The 19,396-nt window shown below is 36.2% G+C and overlaps 1 protein-coding gene across 1 annotated transcript in view; it reads left to right on the top strand.

Annotated features, from left to right (window-relative positions):
• The first annotated feature begins 2,258 nt into the window (after window positions 1-2,258).
• The window catches only part of NFATC3 (nuclear factor of activated T cells 3), a 455,835-nt gene continuing 438,697 nt past the window's right edge, over window positions 2,259-19,396 (top strand). The window contains 1 exon segment of the mRNA XM_053715690.1: window positions 2,259-2,489. Within this exon segment, the coding sequence (XP_053571665.1) occupies window positions 2,405-2,489 (85 nt within the window). The 5' untranslated portion in view covers window positions 2,259-2,404.

Raw genomic sequence — 19,396 nt, forward strand, 5'->3', positions numbered from 1 at the left:
TGTGATGGAGCATTGTCCTGCATGAAAATCATGTTTTTCTTGAAGGATGCAGACTTCTTCCTGTTCCACTGCTTGAAGAAGGTGTCTTCCAGAAACTGGCAGTAGGACTGGGAGTTGAGCTTGACTCCATCCTCAACCCTAAAAGGCCCCACAAGCTCATCTTTGATGATACCAGCCCAAACCAGTACTCCACCTCCACCTTGCTGGCGTCTGAGTCAGACTGGAGCTCTCTGCCCTTTACCAATCCAGCCACGGGCCCATCCATCTGGCCCATCAAGACTCACTCTCATTTCATCAGTCCATAAAACCTTAGAAAAATCAGTCTTGAGATATTTCTTGGCCCAGTCTTGACGTTTCAGCTTGTGTGTCTTGTTCAGTGGTGGTCATCTTTCAGCCTTTCTTACCTTGGCCATGTCTCTGAGTATTGTACACCTTGTGCTTTTGGGCACTCCAGTGATGTTGCAGCTCTGAAATATGGCCAAACTGGTGGCAAGTGGTATCTTGGCAGCTGCACGCTTGACTTTTCTCAGTTCATGGGCAGTTATTTTGCACCTTGGTTTTTCCACACGCTTCTTGCGACCCTGTTGACTATTTTGAATGAAATGCTTGATTGTTCGATGATCACGCTTCAGAAGCTTTGCAATTTTAAGAGTGCTGCATCCCTCTGCAAGATATCTCACTATTTTTGACTTTTCTGAGCCTGTCAAGTCCTTCTTTTGACCCATTTTGCCAAAGGAAAGGAAGTTGCCTAATAATTATGCACACCTGATATAGGGTGTTGATGTCATTAGACCACACCCCTTCTCATTACAGAGATGCACATCACCTAATATGCTTAATTGGTAGTAGGCTTTCAAGCCTATACAGCTTGGAGTAAGACAACATGCATAAAGAGGATGATGTGGTCAAAATACTCATTTGCCTAATAATTCTGCACTCCCTGTATAAGTTACACATGCTGCAGGGTGTGCAGGGAGGAATATGAATAGTGCTGTCCAAAAACACAATACATGTTCCTGCCTGCACACCCTGCAGCATGTGTAACTCATAAGTGTCCAGGAAAACATGGCTGAGGTGGCAACCCTAGGCGTACAGCAATCAGCTTGATCGCATACGATCGGGTTGACACCCCCTGCTAGCAGCCGATTGGCCGTGAATCTGCAGGGAGCAGCATTGCACAAGCAAGTTCACTAGAACTGCTTGTGCAATGATAAATGCCGACAGCGTACTCTGTCTGCATTTATCGATGTGTGGCGGACATGATCGCTACAGCACAATGGTAAATCTATCCCATAGAGTGAGGCCTTTAAAAATCTGCTAAAATACTGGACTGTCCCGTTAAATACTTAAAGGGACACTGTACCCAAATTTTTTCTTTTATGATTCAGTTAGAGCATGCAATTTGAAGCAACTTTCTAATGTACTCCTATTATCAAATTTTCTTCATTCTCTCTGTATTTTTATTTGAAAAGCAAGAATTTAAGTTTAGATGCCGGCCAATTTTTGGTGAACAACCTGGGTTGTCCTTGCTGATTGGGCAGCACCAATAAACAATTGCTGTCAATGGTTCTGAACCACAAATTTGCTGGCTCCTCCGCTTAGATGCCTTCTTTTTCAAATAAAGATATCAAGAGAACGAAGAAAAATTGATAATAGAAGTAAATTAGAAAGTTGCTTAAAATTGCATGCTCTATCTGAATCATAAAAGAAAAAATTTGGATACAGTGTCCCTTTAACTACCTGGCAACCATACTAATTTTTATCTACTTGAGAACTTTCCACCTGCAATATTGACACGTTTTTCCAGTATTTAATAAAAGCATCTTGCAAAATTTTAAGAAATGTGAGAATTTACACTGCTTATATTTTTCTTCTTTTATATTCTTTAACATAAATGTTATCTGTACACATTTTAGTTTAGGCGAAATTGTGAACTATTTGTTTTTAACTTGCAAGGCATAACAACAATCAACGCTTGTCTACAATTATTACAAACTCATCATGCATTTAATGATTGGCTTTTTTACGCTGTGCTAACAATAATTGTTTAAACTATCACTCACTATCACTCAGTTAAAAATGTTGTCACTGGACTACACGTACCAGCATACTATGCGTTTTCCTAGTCATGAGGTCAGCGATTCTGATCACATGACACTGTCTAGTTGACGGGCAGGGGTGGAGCGCAGTAAGAAAAGTGACAGGAGGGGGTGTAACTCGATGGCGTCACGAAAGCCGGTCGGCCAATCAGCAGGCGAGCATGTGAAGGGAGCAAGAAGGGGGTAAACGAGGCCCGACATCTCAGAGAAAGTTGCTGTAAAAAGGAAACGAGAAGTGCGTGGAACCGGGAGAGAGCGTGAGCACGAGGGGAACCGGGGAAGAAAGAGAGAAGGGAGCGGGCCCCATGAGTGCCGCACACTGCGGCTGTGACGAGTTGGACTTCAGGCTGATCTTCGGGGAGGAGGCGGCGCAGCCCCCGGGACAGGCGGGTGAGGAACTGACAGACATTGACCGTGAGAATTTGATAAACATGTATAGAACCAAGAAGTGTCACGTGTGACAACATGGCGCAGTGCCTGGATTTACCGACAGGGAGTGCTGTGCGGGCAGGTGGGAAATGCTGGGCTATTGCTTTATTGCTGGTGTAGTGTCGTGTGAGATCAATGACAGACAGCAGCTGGAAAGGCAAAGTTATCTGGCAGTTCTGTTTGACTTCAATTTACAATAAAAAAGTTTATAGGAGATAGCACGTATTGAAATCTCGTGTAGCCGTAATGCTTATTCTATTTGCCTCTTGTCCCTTATTATACATAAGAAGTTTTCTATAGTCTTTTATTCAACAGAACGCTAGATCCATTTGATTTTATTTATTGTTGTCAGTACTGTTTATTTTCTGATGGATAGAGCTCAAGTTAAAAAAGCCATGCAAGCATGGAAGGATTTTTTTTTTCTTCAGACTAACTCTCCAATTTTAAATAACATCTTGTTATTCAGAACCAGTGTTGTGCTTTAATGATGAGGCAGATTAAACCATATTTCTCACTAAATGGAATAAATCTAGAGTTACTACGATAACTCCAGTGAGACAGATAAGTTGAGGTGTATCATAACATAGATGTAAACATTTGTCACAATGGAGATTTCTAAAATTGTAGCAAATCTAGGCGAGTCTATAACTTACCCCTCAATGGATTTTAAAGTCTAAATTAAAATTTAATGTAAGAAACTTTTAAATCCACTTATGTTATGAAGTTTGTAAGCTTTGGTATTCTTTGTTGAAGAGCATATGTATACATGCTCAGCAGCAATTCACTGCTGGGAGTTAGTTGGTGATTGGTGACTGCACACATTTATCATTTGTCATAAACTCACCAGATGTGCTCAGCTCCGTAGTGCATTGCTGCTCTAGAGCTGATTTTAACTATGTGTTTGACCCCATTGCTTTGATCCCATTGCAAGGGTTTAACATTTAGACATATATAAGTAATAGTACAATAATAAAGTGATCTAGATATTTTTTTTTGCACTTTTACATTTGGGTGTGTGATTTTTAAAGGGGCATACTTAACTGAACATATGCAAAGTAACACCTTGCACCCAGAAGTGAATGTGTGTATCCTCAAATCTACAGCACAGATAATCCAACTGCAGCTGTTGGTTAGAGAATACATACATAAACAAGCTTTTTGGGGGATGGCCATCCCCCAAAAAGCTTGTTTATGTATGTATTCTCTAACCAACAGCTGCAGTTGGATTATCTGTGCTGTAGATTTGAGGATACACACATTCACTTCTGGGTGCTTGTCTTTGCCTATGTCTTTAAAGGACCAGGAAAGTCAAAATTAAACTTGCATGATTCAGATAGAGCCTCTCAATTTAAAGGGATACTAAACCCAATTTTTTTATTTCATGATTCAGATAGAGCATGAGATTTTAAGCACCTTTCTAATTTACTCCTATTATCAATTTTTCTTTGTTCTCATGCTATCTTGATTTGAAAAAGCAATACTGTAAGCTTTAGAGCCAGACCATTTTTTGTTCAGCACATGGGTAGAACTTGATGATTTGTGGCTAAATGTAGCAAACCAATCAGCAGCTCTATCAAGGTGCTGAACTAAAAAATGGGCCGGCTCCTAAACTTTTGTTACTGCTTTTTCAAATCAAGATAACATGAGAACAAAGAAAAAATTATAATAGGAGTAAATTAGAAAGTTGCTTAAAATTGCATGCTCTATCTGAATCGTGAAAGAAAAAATGAGGGGTTAGTATCCTTTTAAGAAACTTTTAAATTTACTTCTATTTTCAAATGTGCTTCATTCTGTTAGTATCCCTTGTTAAAAATAAGTACGCACATATCATACACTAGTGGGAGCTGCTGATAATTGGTGCCTTCACACATTTGTTTCTTGTGATTGGATAACTAGATGTATTCAGCTTTCTGACAGTAGTGCAGCAATTGATAACAAGAGAATGAAGCAAATTTGATAGTAGAAGTAAATTGGAAAGTTGTTTAAAATTATATGTTCTACCTGAATCATAAAATAAAATTTTAGGGTTTACTGTCCATTTAACCCTAGGGGGAATTTGTAAAAAATTGTCAGAGCTAACAAAATAAATTAGTTTGTTTAGTATGTCAATTTTAACCTTACAAGATGATGGCTCAATGTGGTATATACAATATGACAAATTCTAATTTATTTATTTTTAAAATTTATTTGGTATACATTCTGCTAAACACTTTCCTACTGTTATAGGGGTCTCTAGTACAAATAAATAAATACAGACAGGCAGCTGGGACACATTCCCCGTGGAAATGCTTTTGGCTTTGCTGTACTATTGCAGTGTGCAGTCTTCAGTTTATGGAGACCAACTGTATGTCACAAATTGAGGTTTAACTTTAATGAAATTATATTTAACACTTTTACCAAATTAAATTTTATGGGGGGACGCTAGTGCCAAAGTCAATAAACAAAACCTATATATTTAAGATAGTATTTTGTATGTTTTGAATGTTATTTATATTTTAAGGTAGTTTTCTTGCTAGTGATAGAGTGGAGTAATATATTTAAAGGGGCAGAAAAGTCAGAGTTCATTAAACTTTCATGATTCAAATAGAGTATGTAATTATAGGATACTTTTAATTTACTTCTATTGCTAAACATACTTTTGTATATTAGTATCTTTTGAAGAAAAAACAAACGTAGGTAGGCTTATTTACAGGAATGCACTACTGGTAGCTAGGTGTTAATTTGTGACTACTCACATTTGCCTATTGTCATTGGCTCACTAGATGTGTTCAGCTAGGTCCCAATATCTTTCAGGGGTTAACACATATCTACATGCAAGCAACAGTACAGTATTAAAACATCCTAACACATTAGAGCAATGTTTTAGCACTTTTATGACCCATTAATGATGACACCACAACTATTTTCCAGATTTTCCTGTAACTAAACTCTGCAAATTGAGAGGCTAGAGTGTATCCTGAAGGGTTCTGCATTATTCAACTCAGTGATTGGTTGACCAGTGTAGGAACTTTTTTTTTTATATATATATATGTTTCTAATTGGCTGCATATAAGAGGAAACATGCTAAAGAGGCTTTGTCCCTCAATTAGAAAAAAAATGCATGGTTTGTTAACAATATGATCATTTTAAAAGCATTTAAAATATATATATAAATTATTATTTATTATTATAAATATATATATTTATGTAGAGTTTAAAGGGATAGTATTCCCTATCCCCCCCTTTAATTTGTTTCTAATGGTCCGTTTTACCTGCAGGACTGTATTGAAGTGTTTACAAATAGCTCCTTTTAGTTTATTTTGGCATTTTAAATAGCTGATTTTGCCTTTGGTATCCCTACCTGAAACGAAAATTTCTATACTATAGGCTAAATTAAAGCTGTGTAAACATAGCCAGCAGAACAAAGTACACTCCCACTAGGAGGTAGAAGAAATAAATAATAAAATGTTAATTTTCAGTAGTTCTTAGTATTGGGCTTTGGTGTACAGACATAAGATAATATAAAGAAGCATGTGTGTACAGAAAGTGATAAAATCAAGGGATCTGATTTCCCTGCAAGTGCAACCAATTTTGATGGGTTGTGGTTTCAAAGAACAAAACCAGCTATTTCAATTACAAAATAAACATAATTGTTCTCATACATTTATATATACTCTGCAACTGGTGTAACAAGCCATTGGAAACATATTAAGGAAAAACTATTTATATAGTTTACTGTCCTTTTATATACTTTGTATTGGACTTAATTTGTGTCCCTTTAAGCTATCTAAAGCACCAATTAATTGCATACTTTTAACATAAATTCATTTAAATGATTATTTGTGCAACAAACATTTTCATTTTATCTTAATATTGGTTTACATTTTAGCCAGGTTTTGTGCCCATTAAATAAGTCTTGGGAGAACACTGCAGCACCATATTTAGTTTATGTTCCTGAAGACTGTAGGGGCAAAGTTACAGCACAGATCTAGAAGATTAGCGGGTTAAACTTGTATGATTCAGATAGAGCATGTAATTTTAAGACTCTTAAATTTACTGTGTTCTCTTGGTATCCTTTGTTGAAAAATATGTGCATATCCATATCCCACACTACAGGGAGCTAGCAGGTGATTGGTGGTTATACAGATTTACTTTGTGTCATTTGCTCACCAGATGTGCCATGGAACTGACTAGAGCTGCAACAAGTAATCCATATAATTGATAATAATTGATTATGAAAATAGTCGTAAACAAATCTCATTATCGATTAGTTGGTCTGCACACAGCACCAGCTGATTCACTCAGATGAACTCCTGCACATGGTATTGTGTTTTATGACTATGTCCTTAGCCTAAAGGACACCTACAGACGTTTACTTGTCACTTTTTCAGGACAGTATAAGTTTATAACTACTCCTGGTTCATGTGCAACCCAGAAATAAAGTGATTTGGGACTATGCTTTGCATGATATTATGCCAAGCTTATTATTTACACTTAGTCCTAGATTGATAGAATTTGTTATTTGAATTGATGTGCACTTTTATCTGTTTGCACAATTATTAGCTGATTGCTACTGCTGATTATATGTACTGTATAGATAAATGTTTAAGGCTTTGTCCTGTTATTGATATATAGTCCTTAGCACTTTTGACTTTAATTGTTTATTATTTTTAATAAATTGTGATTTGTACAAGATTCAAAATCTATTAGTATATATTTGTTATTTTAAGAGTGGTCTAGATGTTTTTCCCGTAACCTTATATCTGGTTATTTACCATTGCATATAGAATGTTAAGATAGTTTTATGTTAGAATAAATTCAAGGCTTACTTTGTTGAGAGGTCCCTTGCCAAGGAGAAAAAAACTTTGCATTGGTGCAGCTAACAAAGATAAATATCCCACCTTGGTAAAACCCTACTTATGCATCTCAGGCACCTCAACACTAACTGAGTGCCTCTTCTCTACTGCAGGCAAAATAGATTGCAAAAAGAGCATGGAGGTGGTCATGCTGACATTTTTGTATTTCAATGCAAAGTTTCTGAAAGAGTGAATAACAGAATGTTATAAACAGTGATAGTCTATCTCTTTCTAGTTCTACCTCTTTCAAAAAGTTTGTGGTTTAGTTTTGCTTAATTATAAAAATGTGCTCTGCTGCTTAAAAATTGGACAAACAGCTGTAAAGTTTTAGTCTGAAGTTTTATATTTCTTATTTGTAACACTCAGTATGTGGATTTTATCGAAAAAATAACCGTCTGAATAATAGATGATGAAAAAATAGTTAATTGCAGCCCTATATTAGAACATTTCCTTTTTGCACTTTTATATCCCTTTAATAAGTTATTAGTTTCTAAGATAAGACCGGTCTTAATTTTATGGGGTGGTGAAAGTTTTTTGCTTGTTTTGATAAGCTGTTATAATACAGTAAGTAATTCCTGTACTGTAGAGTTTGTGTGGTAATAAAAAAAACCCACAAAAAAAAACCCACTCCTCCCTCCCCCCCCAAAAAAAAACCCCCCCAAAAAGCAACACTCAACTCCAGTTGTGACCAGTGTTTCCTCTAAAGCCAGTTTTGTGAGCAGCCCAGCAGTGAAACAGTTAATTAGAGCAATTGGCAAACACTGCATAATGCAGACTGCAAGGTGTGTTTACCTTATTAACTGTTTCACTGCTGGGCTACACACAGAACTGGCCTTAGAGGGAACATTGGTTGTGACATAGTGACTGTTCTATAACCTACCATTTTTTTTAAAGGGATAACATTGAAGTTAAAGTACTATAACCTTTGTTTCCTCTTAAAGTGTTCCAAATGATTTGTTATACCTACTGCAGAGTATTTTTGTATTTGAAATAGCTGGTTTTGCTCATAAAACAATCACTTGTTGTTCTCAGAGACATGCCCATATAAATGTGCTGAATCTGCAGGTAAAGCAGATCTGCTAATGTTATCTACACCCAAACATATATGAGTATTACAATACTAACTATAACTGGCACAAGCAGCTATTTCACATTAAAAAAACCTGTGTATCTTGCCTACCCCCAACTAGAGATTAGTGTTATTGTCTTCTATTTACAAAGCTTTTCTACAGAAATTTAAAACTTGTTCATATTTTCATTGTAGCTGGTTTCTACAGGCTAAAACAGCTATTTCAAATACCACAATAACGGTAAAGGAGTTTGCAAACAGCTAAATACACTCCAGCAGGTAAAATGTACCTTTGGGAATACATCAAAGTGAAGAAAATTTAAGAGTACAATGTCCCTTTTAAATTCTAGGCAAAGGAGGCAAAATAAATAATAAAAGTTAGTATAATGCAAAGTTGACTTACTACCCATAATTACACATTTGCAGTTTAAACGTATTTCATGTCCTTTTAATGATCTTATGGAACTGATAATATCATTTGTATTATTGTATAAACACAGTGTGTCCTAAACAAAACTCCTGTACAGGTTCTTGCCCATAGCTTTCTCTTATGCAGTTAAGATGTTGCTATCCACATAAGAATGGTTTGGAATTATAGGTTGCATAGTTGAAGCTTGGCTGTGCAGCATATGTTGCAGTGTAAACAGACGTTACACATGTCACCTTTCCTGAGGAGCATGTGTTTAAAGTGAGTTCTAAACGATCCTTGTAGTTTAGTCTGACACCATATCCATCACTGCCTTAGTGTTTTAAAAATGATTTGTGTGGGTATAGTTCCTGCATGAAAAAACAACTCGCTGCGCCAGACTTAGAAGGCACTAAATTAAAACAGGACTTTTGCCTTTTATATTATGTATGAACTCTATGTTCTGTTATATTTGAGATATGTGGTCTGTCTCCTTTGCTATACTAGCCTATATTTGAGTTTCTCAGTGTAGGAGTTGGTGGTTGTCAAACTTCCATAGGCTATATAATTGCATTAAAACATGTCTTCCTTAAAGGGAAATTAAACCCCAATTTTTCCTTTAATGATTCAGATAGAGCATGCAATTTTAAACAACTTTCTAATTTACTACTTTTTTTTTTCCCCCTCTTAGTTTCATTATTTGAAAAAGCAGGAATGTAAGCTTAGAAGTCGTCCCATTTTTGGTTTAGCACCTGGGTAGCGCTTGCTGATTGGTGGCTAAATGTAGCCACCAATCAACGAGCGCTACCCAGGGTGAAGAGAACGAAGAACAATTGATAATAGAATTAAATTAGAAAGTTGCTTAAAGGGACAATCTAGTCAAAAATAAACTTTTATGATTCAGATAGGGCATGTAATTTTGAACAACTTTCCAATTTACTTTTATCATCAAATTTGCTTTGTTCTCTTGGTATTCTCCGTTGAAAGCTAAACCTAGGTAGGCTCATATCATTTCTAAGTCCTTGAAGGCCACCTCTTATCACGTGTTTTTTTTTTTAATTTGCTTTTCACAACAGGGGGGTGCTAGTTCATGTGAGCCATATAGGTAACATTGTGATCACGCCGTGGCTGGTGGCAGGCACTGCACTAATTGGCTAAAATGCAAGTCAATAGATAATAAATAAAATTTCATATGATCAGGGGGCTGTCAGAAGATGCTTAGATACAAAGTAATTGCAGAGGTAAAAAGTATATTAAAGGGACAGTCTACACCAGAATTGTTATTGTTTTGAAAAGATAGATAATCCCTTGTTTACCCAGTCCCTAGTTTTGCATAACCTACACAGTTATATTTATATATTTTTTACCTCTGATTATCTAAGCCTCTGCAGACTGCCCCTTTATTTCAGTTCTTTTGACAGACTTGCAGTTTAGCCAATCAGTGATGGCTCCCAGGTAACTTCACGTGCACAAGCACAGTGTTATCTATATGAAAAACATGAACTAACACCCTCTAGTGGTGAAAAACCTGTTAAAATGCATTCATAAGATGCGGCCTTCAAGGTCTAAGAAATTAGCATATGAACCTCCTAGGTTAAGCTTTCAACTAAGAATACCAAGAGAACAAAGAAAAATTGGTGATAAAAGTAAATTGGAAAATTGTTTAAAATTACATGCCCTATCTGAATCATGAAAGTTTTTTTTTGGACTAGACTGTCCCTTTAATAGAACAGCATTGGTTGTGCAAAGCTAGGGGATGGGTAATAAAGGCATTATCTATCTTTTTAAACTATAAAAATTCTGGTGTATACTGTCACTTTTAAAATTGCTGTATCTGAATCATGAAAGAAAAAATGTGGGTTTCGTATCCCTTTAATAGCATTTAAACGTGTTACAAATCCTTTTTTTTTTTTTGCCTCAAAATGTCTGTCCTATTAATGCTCATTGGCTGATAAATGCAGCACCCAATGGCTATGGCACATGTTAGTTCTGATTTTCCTGAAGGGCCACAAAACTAGTGCCAAGGGAACTAACAATGTGTGCCATAGTTTTCTGTGGCCCTCGGAAAAAAACAGAAATAAAAATGTTTGCTTTGGGTTCACCACAGCTTAAAAGAGCCCTCTGGAGGGAAGACAGAGTGTACCCTACATCTTTACCTAATTCTGGCTCTTAGCCACTTTATATTTTTAGAAAATATATTATTTGTTTGTTTAAGGGCCATAGATTTAATTTTTATTTATTTCTAGTTTTATGATCTTTATTAAAAATTAAAGTATGAAACAAGGAATCGCATAACTGAGCAAGTCAATGTTTGCAACAAAATAGAATATCATTTGAAATCTAGGCACGATTATCCTAGTGTTTCAAATATATTCTATTTAGGTTACATTAAGAATCTGTGTAGCCTGTCAAGCATTATCATGTGCCTGTCACAATAAAAATTGCGAAATATACCTTGTATATTGAGCATATTAACTGTTTATTAAGAAAAACAACCAATGAAAACAAGACACATGAATATAAAGTTAAAAGTATAATAGATAAGTACGACCCTTAAAGGGCCAGTAAACCCACAAAATAATGTTATATAATTCTGCACATAGTGCAGAATTATATAACATCAGCTTAGCACCATCTTTCTACCTGAAAGGATTTCAGAGAAAAATTGCTACAAAAGTTACTTTTACAGTACGCCGCTCCTGGCTCTACTGAGCGGGTCTGTTTGTTTTCCCTAAACGCATCGGGCACGCTGTCTATTCACAGCCTACCCGATCACGCCATTAAACTCAATGTAGCTCGCTCCCGCTCTGGTCTGGTAGCAGGAGCGAGCTACATTGAGTTTAATGACGCGATTAGGTCGGCTGTGAATAGACAGCGTGCCCGATGTACTTAGGGAAAACAAACAGACCCGCTCAGTAGAGCCAGGAGCGGCGTACTGTAAAAATAACTTTTGTAGCAATTTTTCTCTGAAATCCTTTCAGGTAGAAAGATGGTGCTAAGCTGATGTTATATAATTCTGCACTATGTGCAGAATTATATAACATTTTGTGGGTTTACTGGCCCTTTAAGGTTTCCAAAATATTGATCTACAGACCCCATGTGCTTGGACGTTGGCCATCACTGTTTTATTAAACAAGGAGCCTTTTATTTTTCAATAGTCCCTCGAAGGGCTTCATATAGTTTATAAGACTCAGCCTAGGGAAAGCTGTAAATCCTTATACTCCTGGGAGTATGGGCTTCACATAAACAGAAGGCTAGTATCTGAGATCAAGGCCAGTCTTGCATTTACTCACTGGCTTCAAGCTGTGTGTAGTCATGGAATCCACTTCCCCATAATCCTCTGTCAGACCTTTTTAACTCTTTCTCAACATTTGTCAAGACACATGTCACAGGGGACTGTTTGCACTCTCTGACTATAATATGGTGTAGTAGTCTTTATCACTGGCTTTTTCAGTGACACTATTAAATTGATATATACCAGAGTGGGCATGTGTTGATGAACTCCATATACTGGGTTTTAGTTTTTTTTTTGTCTTTTAATGAAGATTTTAAGCCAGCTATTTCTTCTACTCCTGGCACAAATGTAATTAGTCAGTCAAACTCCCTACATAGGGTCATGGAGTGCCCTGCTTGCAATTTAAAGGGACAGTCAAGTCCAAAAAAAACCTTTCATGTTTCAAATAGGGCATGTAATTTTAAACAACTTTCCAACTTTTATCACCAATTTTGCTTTGTTCTTTTGGTATTCTTAGTTGAAAGATAAACCTAGGAAGGCTCATACGATCATTTTTAAGCCTTTGAAGGCCACCTCTTATCACATGCTTTTTTATTTGCTTTTCACAACAGGGGATAGCTAGTTCATGTGAGCCATATAGATAACGTGATCACGCGTGTGGCTTGTGGCAGACACTGCACTAATTGGCTAAAATGAAAGTCCATATATAATAAATAAAATGTCATTTGATCAGGGGGCTGTCAGAGGATTCTTAGATGCAAACTAGTAATCACAGAGGTAAAAAGTGTATTAATATAGCAGTGTTGGTTATACAAAACTGTGGAATGGGTAATAAAGGGAGTATCTATCTTTTTTTTTTATAAACAACAACATTTCTGGTGTTGACTGTCCCTTTAATGCACACACAAATGTAGTGACCTTGTGAACTGTGCATGAGCTTTCAGCACTCAGTGTTTATGTGCTGGATGTAAGTCATGAACATTGCACTGACTGGCATATAGGGAGCTTGTCTGACAACTGTCGGGCAATCGGTGGGTGTTAAAATAGGTAACTTTTGTGGGGATTCATTATTTATCAATTATATTAATTTCACAGAATACAAAATACATTAAATAAGTAAACATTAGTTATCCATTGTTTTCTATTGGGACTTTTACTAATTACCATGGTGCATCTAATTTATTTATTTTCTTGTTTTATATTTCTTAGGATTCTGCTTCTTAGGCTGCTTCTTCAGAAAGCCCTGATTTTAAATGCAGGTGTCAGAGCAATATTGCTTTAAAGGGGCAACAAACCCAATTTTTTTTGTTTCATGATTCAGATAGGGAATACAATTTCGAACCGTTTCCGATTTACTTCTATCATCACATCTGCTTTGTTATTCTTTGTTGAAGAGATACCTAGGTAGGTAGCGTGCACATGCCTGAAGCACTACTTGACAGGAAATAGTGCTGCCATCTAGTGCTCTTGATAATGTAACATTCTTCCAAAACTACTGCCATATAGTGCGGCAGACACGTGCACACACCTGAGCTTACATCTCAGCTTTTTAACAAAGGGGAAGAAAATTTCATAATAGGAGTAAATTGGAAAGTTGTTTAAAATTGTATGTTCTATCTCAATCATGAAAGAAAAATGGAGGGTTTTATGTCCCTTTTAAATACAACTAAATGTTATTAATTACAGTGCTTATTCATTTAGCTTTATTTGTACATTTTAAAATAAACAGCCCTTTTGCTGAGGTGTATTATTAACATGGTATAAATTCAGTAGTCTTTAGTCTCAAGGGTTTTTACACATTCGGCAAAATGTGGGATCAGCCAATATAGTAAAATAAACAAGTGAGAAATCACTTTCCTGTGGTCTTTGAGGTGACAGGGAATTTTGACATCACAGCACTACCTCTGTGTTAAAAGGTTTAATCTACTCTAACTTTTTTGGGGGCGGAGTAAAGGTGAGGGGAGGGAGACGAGGAGGGGGAAACCTGAGAAGATCCAGGGCCTGGATAGCAAGCAGTGCTAATGTAAATGAGAGGTGTTGTCTGGCAGCTGGGTCCGAGGGATAGATGCAGCAGCTCTGGCATACAGCCCAGCCTCTCTGAAACCAGCTCTGCTGCCCAGGCACGCTACGCCAGGCTCGGGTGACAGTGGAATTTAAGACTAAACGAGAAAGGGACATCAGCAGCCGCTGTGAGGATAATATATTCTACTTTTATTTTTCATATACAACCGAGCCAGCATTTTACTGAAACTTTTCCGGGAGTATAGAATAGCCATGGCAAAGGATCCTTCTTGTATCAGACCGTCTGTAATTTCACAGCCAGCGTCCTGTTAAAAAACATATCAGTGGGTCTGCAAGAGTCCGGGCAACACAGGGCACACTCGGCGTCATTGCTGGGTATAACACACTGTCTGTTCCAGGATGCTCTGCGCCACATCAGCAGGTGAGAAAACTCTGCTTCCCTGAGACCGTAATCTTTCATTTCTACTTTGTGAAATCCTCCATGGTGGATTTTGGCACTGGTTCCTCTTTAAACAAAGTTTGTGTGCACAGTTGTTACAGCTATAAATACACAGCAATGTGTAGAGCCTTAGGCTGATCTTCCTTTCTCTTTGAAAAGTTTCTCTGTTTTTATAGAACATGTTTTCTACTCAAAATGTATAGGTGGTTTGTTGTTGCTGGTTTTTGTTTTTATTTATTTAAACAATTTAAAATTCTTATTACCAGTTGATTTATTTTCCCCTTAGAAGTTTGGCATTTTTTTTTTACTTGGGGGACAGTATGTCTATTTTAGGAACCATGCAAGGAGGTTATATGTCGATACAAGTGCAAAAAAAATGAAGTTATTAGAAGTCAAATTTTAGCAGCCGTAGCTTTATGGCTCCTAAAAATACTCAACTAAGGACCTTCACAGTTTGCTTGAGGTTATATTTAACCAGTACTGTTAATCTGCTTCAGTCACCATAACTATTCTCAAAACAGTTTTACCTGCCTCTCCTTTGACAGATCAGAAAAGTAGGAGAGACCACGCTGTTTTCTTAAAATGTCTTTTTTTTTCCTCTCATTAATTCAGTTTTTAGATAGTCCTCATTGGCAGTGAAAGTATTTCTTAAAATCCATGATCTATTTAAGTGCATAGTTTGACATTTTACCATACATTTGGATGTAAACAAACGTGCAGGGAAGTACTAGGTGTAATAATATTATTTCTCAGTGGATTATGATGAAGGTGGCATATAAATGACTGTTAAGTGGTTATTTAGTTACCTCAACATAGTGCTTGTGTTTTGTTGTTACAAGGCCCTTCTATGCTTAGTGATGTTGGAATAAACTTTGCCTTTCTTTAAAATTGTATTTTGAACTAGGGTCTTACTCACTCACTCACTCTCTCACACTCTCTCTCACTCTCTCACACTCTCTCTCACTCTCTCACACTCTCTCTCACTCTCTCACACTCTCTCACACTCTCTCTCACTCTCTCTCACTCTCTCTCACTCTCTCTCACTCTCTCTCACTCTCTCTCACTCTCTCTCACTCTCTCTCACTCTCTCTCACTCTCTCTCACTCTCTCTCACTCTCTCTCACTCTCTCTCACTCTCTACATATATATATATATATATATATATATATATATATATATATATATATATATATATAATTTTTTTTTATGGAAATGTATCTAGCTACACGTCTGAGAATCTGTAATGCATTATGAGGGTTATTAGCTACATGGTTTGGTTTGCTGTTGAGGAAATTTGATACCAGTTGTGATCTACAAACCACGTGTACCTATAAGGTGTAGATATAGTCAGCTGGAGAAACATTTGAGGTCTGTGAGAGCTTATATTCCAAAATGTTTTACTAGGCTGGTATGGGGCCACTAAACTGTGTCATAGCCTGCAGAGTACAGAAGTGTTGAAGCAATTACCAACTCTCTCACAACTGGGTGAGGGCCCATGTTGTCCTTGATAATCTTGTGAGCTTAATACCAAGCACATGCGACAAGTACACACTGTTAAACTGCAGGCATATTCTAGCTGTGTTGTGGCATTATTTTCCTGCCTTTTTGGCAGCTAAGGGATTACTATGTTCATGGGTGCTCTCCAGATGGCCAGAAGCATATTTTTTTTTCTTTTCAAAAAGTGGGATTTCCTGAAATTCCTCATTCATTCACACATAAATGCATTTATTCAGGTTAAGGCAAAGCTTCTCTAATAATTGCAGTTTATAACCAGTAAGGAAAAGGTTAGTAGCATCAATACAAAAATCTGTCCATATGAATATTTACATAGGTTCAGTATGTGTGTGTGTGTATATGTATGTATGTATATATATATATATATATATATATATATATATATATATATATATATATATATATATATATATATATATATATAATTTGTAGCTATTGTTTGGCATTCCACCTGACTACCATATTTCTGCTTTTTTAAAATGTATTTATTTTATTTTTCTCTTGTCCGTCTTGGGGTTTGTTTCACATAACCCCTCATACAGTATAATTTTGGTGACACTCTGTTTATGAGTCAGATCTAGAGAATGTACAGATTCCATCAACACATGACTGTACATGCTTGGGACAGGCATTTGGGTCTCAAGTTTTGTCACGTCTGGAATTTTAGACCCAACTGATCGTATTATCCGCTTCATTTTTTTTTGTTCGTTTTTGTTTAAAGTTATTGATATCAAGATGCAAAATATATCAGAAAATGCAATCATGGCTTTGCAGAGGTTAAATATCTCTGTATTAATTCAAATTGTCTTCACTTTTCGTTGTTATGTAAAATACCTCCACATTTATTCAGGTAGTCCTTGGAATTTAAATAAGTAATCACTTTTGTACAAAAAGCTTATATGGAATATATATATATATATATATATATATATATATATATATATATATATATATATATATATATATATATATATATATATATATATATATATATATATATATATATACACACACACACCTACCTTTTATCTTAAAAAACCCCAGCAGTTAGTCTTTGAACCCATTAGTATTGAAATAACTTTATTGTGCTGTGCTAATTACATTATATCTAGAGGCCTGCAGCACATTAATTTGCAAACTATTGCAGGTTTGCCGGAAGCAAGCTTACATGTGCGCAATGTTGATTTATAATTACTGCACAAACATTTATCCACACACACAAAAAAATGTATCCAGACACTTTTTTTTTTGACAGGGAGATGCTGCTGGGATGATAAAGCCTGATGTGTTTGTGTATAATGGGAAACCAATGAAAAAACAGTAATCCAGAGATGAAAACTGCCACAGAACTGCATTGCTTAAAGGGACAATCAAGTCAAAATTAAACTTCCATAGGGCATGCAATTTATAACAACCTTCTGTTTTACTTTTATCATCAAATTTGCTTTGTTTTCTTGGTATTCTTTTTTGAAAGCTAAACCTAGTTTAGCTACCACAAATGCTCCAAAAAGTTTATTCCATCCCCTTTAGATTTTCTTTAATGCAACACTTTTCTGCCACAAGAAAACTTATATAAAGGGGCAGTGTACTGTAAAACTGGTTTCCCCTTAATGTTTTCAATGTTTTTGTAGCAGTTCATGAACAGCTGTACAGCCCCATTTAAAACTGACAATACAGTTTCCCAATGGTAGTTTCACATACCTGAAGTCTCTGTGTGCTGAGTACCCTGTCTCTTATTCTTTCTCTGGACCTTGTGGGGTTGCGCACATGTGACCCACTTCTGAAATGTAGAAGTCAAAACTTGTGCATTCATCAAGCTAGTTTGTTTCTTTCTTTCTTTTCCCTTTTTTTTTTTTTTTTTTTGCAATACGCATATTTTGTTGTCAAAACATTAAAATTGTTAGTGATATTTTACATGGAGTTTAATTTATCAGCTGTAATGAAGATGTACTGTATCTTACTTTTTAATGTAATTCAAATACCCTGCACTCTGGCCGCCCACTTCAAAAGTAATATTTTTGTTCAGCTAACGGTCTGACATATTCTCCAATCTGAGCTCTAGCTACAACAAAAGTGCCTTGTAGATAAAGTGCTGATTGGAAAACATTTCAAACCATTAGCTCAACAAAAATATTATCTTTGAAGTGGGCAGCCAGAGTGCAGGGTATTTGAATTACATTAAAAAGTAAAAAGTTTTATAGGGCATATGAATTAAACTGCATCTAAAATATAACTAACAATCTGGATCTGTTTAGACAAAGGGGTAAGTCATTTTAAACACCTTTCCAATTTACTTGTATCACTAATTTTGCTTTGTTCTTTTGGTATTCTTAGTTGAAAGCTAAACATAGGAAAGCTCATATGATAAGAATATGATATTCTAGAACCTTACTATTTCTGCTGCAAATCTACCAATACAACCAATCGTTCTACTGACCTTACTTGCTGCAAATAGATTTAAAATTAAGTTGCAGCGCATCTTTATTAAAAGTAATCAATGACAGTCTCTATGGAAAAAATTGCTTAGATTCCGGACCAGATTTTGAAACCTGTTAAGTTCACCATCTCTTTAACATTAGAATGTTTATTTCTTTAAATGCATCATTTTGCCATCTTAAACATTAGACCCGTCACCCCATTCATTTGTCCAATCCTCCATTTTTTTTTTATATCACTTCTCATTTGGTCCACTGCCCTGGAAATCAGCTATGTTACAATTTTTGGTATGGTCTGCAAAAAACCATACTTTCCCCTATAGCCCTTTGCTTTTGTCACTGATAAATATGTTAAACAAAACAGGTCCTAGAACTGACCCCTGAGGAGTAACTGCCCACTCTGCTGAATTTAATCCATTTAATAAGATACTCTGTTGTCTATCCTTAAAGGGACATAATACTCATATGCTAAATCACTTGAAACTGATGCAGTATAACTGTAAAAAGCTGACAGGAAAATATCACCTGAGTATCTCTATGTAAAAAAGGAAGATATTTCTCTTGTTAAGTGTATTCAGTCCACGGATCATCCATTACTTATGGGATATATTCCCTTCCCAACAGGAAGTTGCAAGAGGATCACCTAAAGCAGAGCTGCTATATAGCTCCTCCCCTCACATGTCATACCCAGTCATTCTCTTGCAACTCTCAACATAGTAGGAAGGTGTGAGAGGAGTGTGGAGTTTTTATACTTAATTATTTCTTCAATCAAAAGTTTGTTATTTTAAATGGCACCGGAGTGTGCTGTTTTTTCTCTCAGGCAGTATTTAGAAGAAGAATCTGCCTACGTTTTCTATGATCTTAGCAGAAGTAACTAAGATCCACTGGCTGTTCTCGCACATTCTGAGGAGT

The sequence above is a fragment of the Bombina bombina genome, chromosome 1, assembly GCF_027579735.1.
Source record: "Bombina bombina isolate aBomBom1 chromosome 1, aBomBom1.pri, whole genome shotgun sequence".
Lineage (NCBI taxonomy): Eukaryota > Metazoa > Chordata > Amphibia > Anura > Bombinatoridae > Bombina > Bombina bombina.